At 34.1% G+C, this 11,966-nt stretch overlaps 1 protein-coding gene across 1 annotated transcript; it reads left to right on the top strand.

Annotated features, from left to right (window-relative positions):
• The first annotated feature begins 2,114 nt into the window (after window positions 1–2,114).
• Window positions 2,115–9,243, top strand: LOC149784389 (uncharacterized). The gene is made up of 3 exons (XM_089933261.1): window positions 2,115–2,466; window positions 5,749–5,947; window positions 7,053–9,243. The coding sequence occupies exons 1-3, from the start codon at window positions 2,332–2,334 to the stop codon at window positions 7,952–7,954; spliced, it is 1,236 nt and encodes a 411-aa protein (XP_089789387.1). The 5' UTR covers window positions 2,115–2,331; the 3' UTR covers window positions 7,955–9,243.
• The last annotated feature ends 2,723 nt before the right edge of the window (window positions 9,244–11,966 follow it).

The raw sequence follows: 11,966 nt of genomic DNA on the forward strand, positions 1-11,966 counted from the left end.
AAATGGACAGTCTTTATATTCCTCCATCTAACATTTATTTGTATCCAATCATATACATTGAAGGTCATGAATATCCATATTGGACCTTAGAATTTCCCTATAACATTTATCTCTATCAATATACATTGATGGCCATGAATATTCATATTGGACCATAGAAGTGTCCTATAACATTTATTTCTATCAGTATACTCTGAGGTCCTTGAAGATCCAAACTGGACCTTAGAATTGTCATAAAAACACTTAATCAATAGATGTCTTCCTCGTCTCAATTGCAAGCTATAGACAAAGTCTGGTAATTGTTGTTGCATTGGAGTTATTTTGCTGGAACAGTTTTTCCTCTTTGGGTCACATTGACTTTTAAACAATAAAATGAATTAGGTGTCTTCCTTGTTGCGATGCTAGTCAACTATAAAGTTTAATCAAGGCTTGTGGTATAGAAATCAAATAGCCTTGTAGAAATTGTCACTCCTCCTTTCAGTCCATGTTACCTTGACTTTTGACCATTTGATCCTAAAAGGTACGCGTCTTCTCTGTTTCAAATACAAACCAACCATAAAGTTTAAACAAAGCTTGTGGTATAGAACTCAAATGTCCTTGTAGAAACTGTGACTTCTTCTTTCTGTTTATGTAACCTTGACCTCTGACCATTTGATCCCAAAATATACATGTCTTCTCCACTTCAAATGCAAACCAACCACAAAGTTTATTCAAGGCTTGGGGTACAGAATTCAAACCGCTTTTGTAGAAATAATTTTTTTCCTTGTCAGTTCTATTGACCTTCACCTTCTGGCCTCAAATATATGTTTTCTATGTTTCAAATGTAAGCCATTCACAATGTTTATCACAGTATGTGATAAAAAGCTCATATCATGTTTTTTACCAAAAAATATAGCTTTAACAATATGAATCATATCACTATGATATCTGGGCATCATGCCCCAGACATGTAACATGATGTCCCACCCAGTCACATTATCTTGACACGGGACCAACCAGTCCTAATAATAACCACTTAATGCTGATTGCTAAGCAAGACAGCTGCTGGTACAATTTTTATAAGTCTTTGATATGACTCATATGGAGTTTGAATCTGCAACCTTCTGCAGCTGAGGTGGAAGCTCTAACCACTCAGGCCACCAGAGTGGTCCATGCAAAAAACATTTTTCTTTTGGAGTCACTGTGACCTCTGCACACTAAAGTTAAAAAGAGTGGTAATGCAGTTTATTTAACTAAAATTAGATACAATTTTGTAAAAGAATAAGTTTTTAGACTGCTAGGTCTTCTACCTTCTCCTCTGACAAAGGCCTTATGAAAAGGTCAAAAGCTATGGGGTCTAAAGACTTATTTTGCTCTAGAACAATATTTATTTTTAGTTTATTTAATATTATTTGTATATCTCTTTTTTTCTATGAAATTTAGATTAAAAACACACAAACATCTGTCAGTGCAATTTTACTCTTAAAAAAAATCCAATGGTAATGAAATAAAATATAAAGGAAAGGCTTTGCTAAAATAACTGTCATTATGACTGGTTGAACAGACAACAAATTCTCACACTGAATTCAAAACAATACATAATTCAAAACAGTACATAACATTCAGACAAACTGGACTAGGGAGAGTACCTTTGAGCATCCAAACCAAAAACACAGTTTTTCTGATAATCATATCTAAAGAGATTACATATGGTCAGTGTATATGATAAAGACTCATTTATCTATACAACTACTTCTGGTTTAAGAGGGATTACTGATACACTCTATAATTAAGTTATGCAGTCAAAATACAAGATTTTGTAGTAGATAATAGAACCAGGTTGATTTGAAGATTATTGTTGGTACATGTATGTGGTAATCATACAGATATTGTAATCCAATACCCTAACCACCTGTCTGCTGTTTAACTTTATTCAAAGTCTGATAAACACCTATCAGGTGATCAGGTTAATTGGAACTGATACAATGCAAAATAATCAAGGCAATAAATCAATGGAAATCTGATTAGATCCTATTATAACTTTGCTGGGTTTTTAAAAAAAATTTTATGCTCGTATCTGCACAGAAATAAGATTAAAATCTGGAATAAATCTGCACAATTAGCTTCACTGGCCATATGCAGGCTGGATCTTTTAAAACCATCTATAAGGTTATATTCTAGTTCTGGAAAATCAACATTTTATTTCACAACTCTGCCGTCAAAGTACCTTGATGAAAGACAATACAAAATTATGTAGATTATTTGATGTAGTCAAGAAAGTTTTAAAATAATTCCAGTCCAATCTCAAGCAAGTCATTTTTTCTTATCAAATTGCTGATCAATCTAAACAAAATGAATTGGCAACAGAAGGAAGCAATAAAGCAACACCAAGTCCAAATGGTGAAGGACATCATCCCAACCGAAAAACTGTTTGCTGCTTTGTATCAAAACAGGATATTTGATGAGAACATGATAGAAATGATCAAGGTAAGTGTGCATTTTAACTTCATGTGATAAAAATGAGACATAAGTGGACCACAACTCACTTACCTAGGATACATCTGCATATAAGTGTAAAATGTCTCAGCAACATGCCATGCACTATAAGTTGGTAGGATACATTTTGTAAAACTTCGTCAGATTCTTGCCAATACTTTGAAGAACAAATATTTTAATATTTTTACTAATCACAGCTATATTTTAATATAGATATCCATCATTCATAAAACAAGAGATCCAAGTGAGCCTGAGATTGTAAACGTGGCTCACATGCCCAAGAACTCAAGAGCTGTTGGCTAAGAAATGTGGGTTAATGTGATGCTTCCTTTAGAATTTTTTCCATGATATTGATTGTACTTTGAGGTCTAATATACCAAGAACTTTCTGTCAAATTTGGTTAATTCTGTTCAAATATTTTTCTAAGTAAGGTGGCCATACTTGAAGGTTTATTGCTATCATCTGTACAAATTTGAAAAGACTTTTATGACAGGAAGTTATGTCAAATTGAATCAGATTATGTTGCAATGTTTCAAAGAAGATGCCTTCAAAAGGTTTTTCTATTTTTAGTAATGGTGGCCATATCTGATGGTGGATCAGAAGTATTGGTATAAAGTTGAAAGCCAATGATTCCAAGACACTTGCTGTGAAATACTGTTAAATCCTATTTAGTGTTTTAAGTCATTTTAAGGCTTTTCTATTTTCAGTAATGGTGAACTGGCATCATTAGTATCAATTTAAATCCCTTCATGCCTGGATATTTTCTGTCAAACTTAGTCAAATGCTCTTTAGTACCTTTTATTTAAAAAAAGTAAGCTGAATGTTTTTCTTCTATTTTTAATAAGGGTAGCCATACATGTACACAAAATGAAAAGCCTTACATAGTGACATACTGAAATAATTTATACAAAACTGAAAGGCCCTCTATGATGGCAGACTGGCATAATGTGTAAAAAGAATTAAAAGGCCTTACATTTTGGCAAACTAAGATAATTATTACAAAAGTTTATTCAAAACTCTGGAACTTCAGCCTCTAAGATGAAAGCAGCAACAGCTAATCCATAATAGATGGATGATAAAAAATGGAAACAGAGCCATAAAATAAAATAAAAATATAAATGGCATTGACGCTAGAATGCTTTCTTTCAAATCAGGCCAAATTCTATTCATGGCTTTTTGAGATCTAATTTAAAGTTGCATATCTTTACGTTTTATTTTACAAAACAATGCCATATTATGTTGTCAATCTCTATTACTTTTTAAAACATTTTAAAGGCTTTGATGCCAGCATGCATTAAAGACCTTGATGTCAGTATGCATTAAAGGCCTTGATGCCAGATTGCATTAAAAGCCTTGATGCCAGATTGCATTAAAAACCTTGATGCCAGCATGCATTAAAGGCCTTGATGCCAGCATGAATTAAAGGCCTTGATGCCAGCATGCATTAATGGCCTTTATGCCATCATGCATTAAAAGCCTTGATGCCAGCATACATTAAAGGCCTTGATGCCAGCATGCATTAAAAGCCTTGATACCAGACTGCATTAAAAGCCTTGATGCCAGCATGCATTAAAGGCCATGATGCCAGCATGCATTAAAAGCATTGATGCCAGCATGCATTAAAAGCCTTGATGCCAGATTGCATTAAAAACCTTGATGCCAGCATGCATTAAAGGCTTTGATGCCAGCATGTATTAATGGCCTTTATGCCATCATGCATTAAAAGCCTTGCTGCCAGCATGCATTAAAGGCTTTGATGCCAGCATGCATTAAAGGCCTTGATGCCAGCATGCATTAAAGACCTTGATGCAAGCATGCATTCTGTAAAATTTGGTCACTCATTTAGAAGCCTCTTTACCTTAGTAACAACAACCACAGTACATCTGATTACAGCATTTATACAACTTAACAATGCCTTAATGTCAAAGTACTTTCTGTTGAAGTAGGCTCAGTTATGTTGGGTTGTTACTGAGAAAACAGTGTTTAAAGGTTGTACATTTTAAGTAACAATGGCCATATCTGGAGGGAGCTTGGCATCATTTGTTTGGATATTAAAAGTTTGGATGTCACTAGTCTTTCTGTCAAATTTATTAAATTTTGTTGAGTGATTCTTTAGATAGAAGTTCAAAGAATATTTTTCTGTTTTCAGTATAGCAGTATTTATTTATGGCTGATCTGTATAAATGTGAAAGACGTTGCTGTCAGGATGCCTTTTTCCCCCCTTCAAACTGAGTTAAATTCTGTTAAATGCTATTCATGGAGTTTTTGCTTAAAAGCATTATCTGTTGTAATGATACAGGCAATAATTGATAGCAGATTTCTATCATATTCCAAAACTGAAAGGACTTGTATGACAGGCAGATTGGCATCATATGTACCATCACATGTATCAATCTGAAATGACTTGTATGACAGGCAGATTGGCATCATATGTATCAATCTGAAAGGACATGCATGACAGGCAGATTGGCATCATATGTACCAATCTGAGAGGACTTGTATGACAGGCAGATTGGCATTATATGTATCAATCTGAAAGGACTTGTATGACAGGCAGATTGGCATCACGTGTACCAATCTAAAACAACATGCTGAATGGCAGATTGGGGATATCATAAGTATCCATCTGAAAGGACTTCTATGACAGGCAGATTGGCATAACATGTACCAATCTGAAAGGACTTGTGTGACAGGCAGATTGACATCATTTGTACCCATTTGAAATGACATGCTGACAGGCAGATTGGCATCATATGTACCCATCTGAAAGGACTTGTATGACAGGCAGATCGGTATCATACGTACCAATCTTAAATGATATGTTGACAGGCAGATTGGCATCATATGTACCCATCTGAAAAAGACTTGTATGACAGATAGACTGGCATCATATGTACCCATCTGAAAGGACTTGTATGACAGGCAAATTGGCATAACATGTACCAATCTGAAAGGACTTGTGTGACAGGCAGATTGACATCATTTGTACCATCATATGTACCAATCTGAAACAACATGCTGAATGGTAGATTGGGGCCATCACATGTACACATCTGAAAGGACTTGTATGACAGGCAGATTGGCATCATATGTACCAATCTGAAAGGACTTGCATGACAGGCAGATTTTACATCTAATGTACCAATCTGAAACGACCTGTATGACAGACAGATTGGCATCATATGTACCCATCTGAAAAAAATTTGTATCACAGGCATTGCTAAGATTCTTTGTGCTAAATTTCTTTTAATTCTGTTCAACTTGTCTTTATAGGCAGAGAAGACAGCCACTGACCAGGTATCAAAGATGCTAAATATGTTACCAAAGCGTGGCCCTGAGGCTTTTGATGGATTCATCAGGGCAATTCAGAATGACTATCCATGGCTGACCCAAATGCTCATCGGTTCAGCCAACCAGACACAGGCAAACCCAGCTTTGGGCAACACTAAACCCAGCATGAAAACTGAAGCAGGTCAGTACTGACCTGAGTTAGTAATAGGTAGTTATTTTGTATCCAATGCATTGGCTTTCCAAGACAACAGCCTGGACCATGTAATTCTGCTCTTTATAAATGCATTGCTTGAGGATGCATGCACATGTACATATATAATATCACCCAAATATTTTTTAATTTAATATAGAGGTTCCCAGACTTCATACATATGTTTTGAGGTAGGGTCTTTAACAATAATATAATTTTTATCTGTACACTGAAAGCAGGATTATTAGAGTGATGTAGTGTAAATAAATAGCAGAGAGAAGTATTTTAAAAAATGCTGCTATGTTGTAGATTTCTACTTAAATATACTTAAAAACACCTGTAATTTCTTGCCATCATAAATCCCTATACATTTTACTATATATTCCATCAAAACCCCTTATGGACCCCCCCCATTCATAGATTAGCTCACAATCAGTAACTCAGTTAGTAATAACACTAAATCAGTCATATATTTAATGCTTCATTCTCATGTGACAGTAAATGAAGTTTGGTTAGTAAATACTTGAAAATTTGATTGTAATTTCAACTGTGTAAATTTGATCTTTGACCCCCGTGCATGAACCCAAGACAAAACAGTCTATAACAGCATCCTTTTTGCAAATGGGCAACATAGGGGCAACATAACCAAAAAGTTTCTAAGGTTGCAACATTTACAAGATGGCTTCATTTAGTTGACTGCATGCAGGGTTTTACAAAATTGACAACCATGTAGACACACATGTACATATTTGTCAGTGACACAGGAATAACACATTCTAACTGCAAAATATTTCCACATCCCTGTTGAAGAGAACAGTTTAGAAAGATTCTTCTCTTAATTATTTTTTAATTCTTAAAATATGGTTCATGTTTCACATCAGTTATAGCATACTGCAAATTTTGCATGAAGTTGGACAGAGCCCCTTTATGATCACTTTAACAAAACACTAAAATTTTGTTATTTACTAGATTGCAAATTTATACAAATCTATTAATTGAATTAGAGTACAATAATAGCATTAGCCAACTGTCTTTTATTTTGCACAAACATTATGGAATTAGTCTGTTAAATTTACTTTCTATCCTCTCTGTGCAGAAGTTACCTCAAGGCAGTTATCATTTGAACAATCAGCTGAACTGGATATCAAAACCAAGGTTGGAATGTTTGTGCACAAGCAGTTTGGCCAAAGCAGAAGAATACACCAAGCAGACATAAAGGCCATGGAAAAGTGGCTTGCAGAGCAGATACATCAGGAACGGAAATGTGTTTGGCCTCATTATTGTGACTGTGAATCTGACATTAGTACTATGGAGAAAGCTTCCAGCTCAGACCCTTTAGAAGTCCTGCAGACAGAGTTTCAAAACAAATTGAATGAAATGCATAAAAAATGTGAACCTCATGTGAACCAAGTTGAAAATGAGGTAAATAATAATGTGGCTGACAAAGTATCTCCCTGTGATATTCCTAGATATGTCACTCTGGCTGTTATTGAAAATGACCTTGATATCATACTTGATAGACTTGTAGAATTAGAAAGCCATATTACCAAAATCCATGAAGTTTTGGGTGACCCTGAGAAAAAGTCTTTAACTATAAAACTGGTGAAGAAAATAAAGAACCAACATCAACAATATGAAAAAGACCTGAATCAAGAAAGGGAGAAGAATGAAAACTTAAAGACAGACATTAACAGCTATTCCAAGCATATAAACAAGCTTGAACCATTGAAACAACAAATGAGAAATCAGCTAGATGTACAAGAAAAAGAGATAGAAAAATTAAGACAAGAAAATTCACTCCTTCAAAAGAGATGTGAATCCCTTCATCAAATCAATATGCAACATGTTGAGAAAGCTAATAAAGACCTGCAGGAATCGAAGCTGAATGGTCAAAATGCTAATTATCAAAAGGCAGGTTTAACAGTATCACGGACAAAGAAAGCATCAAGAACTGGGGCAACAAGACAAATATCCAGGGTATTCTCCAAGCGCCGATAGTCATTTACCTGCCACTATAACCTGCCAGAAGATTACCAGCTATTTTGTGCTGCTGCCTGTTCCATTGATGACCAACAAATCCTATTACATTATATAGCTATAGATTAGAACAGTTTAAGTATATAAGAACAAGGAGGATATCATCAAAAAAATTGCAGTCATATCTCAGTTCCAACAAACATAGTCACCAATATGTGAACTATGTCCACCAGGAGTCAAGTTTCCTCTCCAGTAGAACTTTGTAAACATGGTGATGCATCTGATACTTATCATGCACCTGTGTTTGGGTCTTTGCAATTTGTTTTGTTGTTCTTGAGTGTATGTGTGTTCAAGTGTGAGAAATAGAGAGAGAGAGAGTTTTTGTTGTTCTTGTGTGTATGTGTGTGCAAGTGTGAGAAATAAAGACAATTTTTGTTGTTCTTGTGTGTATGTGTGTGCAAGTGTGAGAAATAGAGATACAGTTTTTGTTGTTCTTGTGTGCATGTGTGCAAGTGTGAGAAACATACAGTTTTTGTTGTTCTTGTGTGCATGTGTGCAAGTGTGAGAAATAAATAGTTTTTGTTGTTCTTATGTGCATGTGTGTGCAAGTGTGAGAAACAGAGATACAGTTGTTGTTGTTCTTGTGTGTGCAAGTGTGAGAAAAAGATATACAGTTTTTGTTGTTCTTGTGTGAAAGAGGATCTGAGCAACTTTGGATCAATGTCTCACAACTGCACATACAGCATTGGGTCTCAGAGTGATCTAAGGCACTCACCTTTACAGATCACCCACAAATCTCACCCTGTCTGTGTGGGTTGGAGTTTCAGACTCAGTACATGAGTAAGCTTGCTAGCAGCTTCCTGTGGGTCGGTTATCCTTCCTGGCATTTTTCCAGGCTCTTCTGTTCCACCATATATACAGACCAGTCATGTACTGAAAAATGGCACTAAACTGACAACCAACCAACTTAACCAACTTTCAGCATTAATAGATCATGTTTTGTATTTCTTAAAACAAAGATTTTCAGTTTCATTGATTAAGAATATTAATGATTTGGAATTTATGTTTGTGATTTAGTGTTCATTTAATTGTTTTAGCAGTTTAATTGTTACATGTATTTATTGAATATTTCACTAAAAACAGATTCTTCCTCCCTGGAATATGACCAATTTTGTGAGTTCACTTTAGACTAATTACATGCATAGGTAAAACATATTGTATCACAATTATTCATTCTTCTTATAGTTTTCTTCCTCATCTTTCATTCATTGTTTCAGCTGATTAAGATTGCAAAGGAAATGTTTGCTTCATTTTTTTCCCCTTCAAATATTAAACAAGTTTTGAAGTTTCAACCACATGTTAGATTTCTTTTTTGTTGACATTTTTCAGATTCGTAGGTTGTGATTTTCTGTATTGCTAGATTACCTTAAGTAAATAACTTAATATATGAAAGATCAACGAATTTATATTTTCTCACTTGCATTGTATCAGATAAATGGTGATATCGATTGAGCTCTTGACAACTTCATTTTATCCAGTGTGATTTCTCTCTTGATAATCTCATTTTATCCAGTGTGATTTCACTCTTGATAATTTCATTTTATCCAGTGGAATTTCACTCTTCCAGTGTGATTTCACTCTTGATAATTTCATTTTATCCAGTGTGATTTCACTCTTGATAATTTCATTTTATCTAGTGTGATTTCACTCTTGATAATTTCATTTTATCCAGTGGGATTTCACTCTTGATAATCTCATTTTATCCAGTGGGATTTCACTCTTGATAAATTCATTTTATCCAGTGTGATTTCACTCTTGATAATTTCATTTTATCCAGTGGGATTTCACTCTTGATAATCTCATTTTATCCAGTGGGATTTCACTCTTGATAACTTCATTTTATCCAGTGGGATTTCACTCTTGATAATTTCATTTTATCCAGTGGGATTTTACTCATCATAATTTCACTTTATCTATTGGGATTTCACTCTTGATAATTTCATTTTATCCAGTGGGATTTCACTCTTGATAACTTCATTTTATCCAGTGTGATTTCACTCTTGATAACTTTATTTTATCTAGTGGGATTTCACTCTTGATAACTTCATTTTATCCAGTGTGATTTCACTCGTCATAATTTCATTTTATCCAGTGGAATTTCACTTTTGATAACTTTATTTTATCCAGTGTGATTTCACTTGTCATAATTTCATTTTATCCAGTGGGATTTCACTCTTGATAACTTCATTTTATCCAGTGGTATTTCACTCATCATAATTTCATTTTATCCAGTGGGATTTCACTCTTGATAACTTTATTTTATCCAGTGTGATTTCACTCTTGATAATCTCATTTTATCCAGTGTGATTTCACTCGTCATAATTTCATTTTATCCAGTGGGATTTCACTCGTCATAATTTCATTTTATCCAGTGGGATTCACTCTTGATAATTTCATTTTATCCAGTGGGATTTCACTCTTGATAACTTTATTTTATCCAGTGTAATTTCACTCATCATAATTTCATTTTATCCAGTGGGATTTCACTCTTGATAACTTCATTTTATCCAGTGGTATTTCACTCGTCATAATTTAATTTTATCCAGTGGGATTTCACTCTTGATAACTTTATTTTATCCAGTGGGATTTCACTCTTGATAACTTTATTTTATTCAGTGGGATTTCACTCATCATAATTTCATTTTATCCAGTGGGATTTCACTCATCATAATTTTATTTTATCCAGCAGGATTTCACTCTTGATAACTTTATTTTATCCAGTGGGATTTCACTCTTGATAACTTTATTTTATCCAGTGGGATTTCACTCTTGATAATTTCATTTTATCCACTCATGATAATTTCATTTCATCCAGAGGGATTTCACTCTTCATAATTTCATTTTGTCTAGAGGAAGAACTGTGAAACTGAACCTGACGTGTTTTAAAAAAAAATTCTCATGACAATCTTTATGTAAATTAATGAAGTCCTTCAAAAGTTAAAAGTCAGAACAAAATTTGAAGTCCAAAGTATATAGTCATGGGCTATAGCTAAAAATTTTGACAGAAAAGGATGAAAATCCAGAACTATGACTTCTTAATGTAAAACCTTATAATAAATATCACTTCAATTCATGAATTTTTCAAACGTTAGAGAGCAGACACAAAACATTAGGACTAAGTTCAAAGTCAAATGGGCTGTAAAATAACGTTGCAAGAAAATGGTGCAAAATGAACTTGGACAAGGTCTTTCTAATGTTAAGCTTCATTACAAACTGTAGTTTAATCCATCGATGTCCAACATTTTGCTTTATTTTTTACAGTTTCAAGTCAGAGATTTTTTTGAGAATATGTATGTATTCAACACAAGTTTGGCAAAATGTTCTTTTATTTGTCAGTTATGGTTTTGCCATAAAATACTTGATAGGCAGTTGACAGCACCACTGACATCATGCCATCTCAGATTGTATTACAAAAATGAGAAATTACAGTATTACAAGCTTTCAACATCATTATTTCATAGACCTTATGACCCTGTCTTAGATATCCCTTGGATTTGGTTTCCTGTATAATACTTTTTCAAGAAGGATTCAATGAACAAGTTTTGATAACAAGGGTCTGAGACATGATTGTAGAGTTCATGCTAATTTCTCAAAAAACTGTGCCATACATCAACTAAATATGTAAAAATAATTGTGCATCATATCTACAAGTCATACTTTTGTCTTCTTTCTTAAATCTATGCTATATTTAGAAATTTCAACCCGTTATGAAACATAGCGAGGGAAGCAAGCAATTCCTAACAGACACTCTACTCCATTTCATACTTGGGTATGATGAGCCAAACAAGATAAACAACATACTGCTATTATTTAGAAATTTCAACCCATTATGAAACATAGCAAGGGATGCAAGCAATTCCTAACAGTCACTCAATTCCATTTCATACGTGGGTATGATGAGTCAAACAAGATAAACCACATACACATACTGCTATATTAGAAATTTCAACCCATTATGAAACATAGCGAGGGA

This window comes from Sinohyriopsis cumingii, chromosome 14, assembly GCF_028554795.1.
Source record: "Sinohyriopsis cumingii isolate HCF-2022 chromosome 14, ASM2855479v2, whole genome shotgun sequence".
NCBI classification, from domain to species: domain Eukaryota; kingdom Metazoa; phylum Mollusca; class Bivalvia; order Unionida; family Unionidae; genus Sinohyriopsis; species Sinohyriopsis cumingii.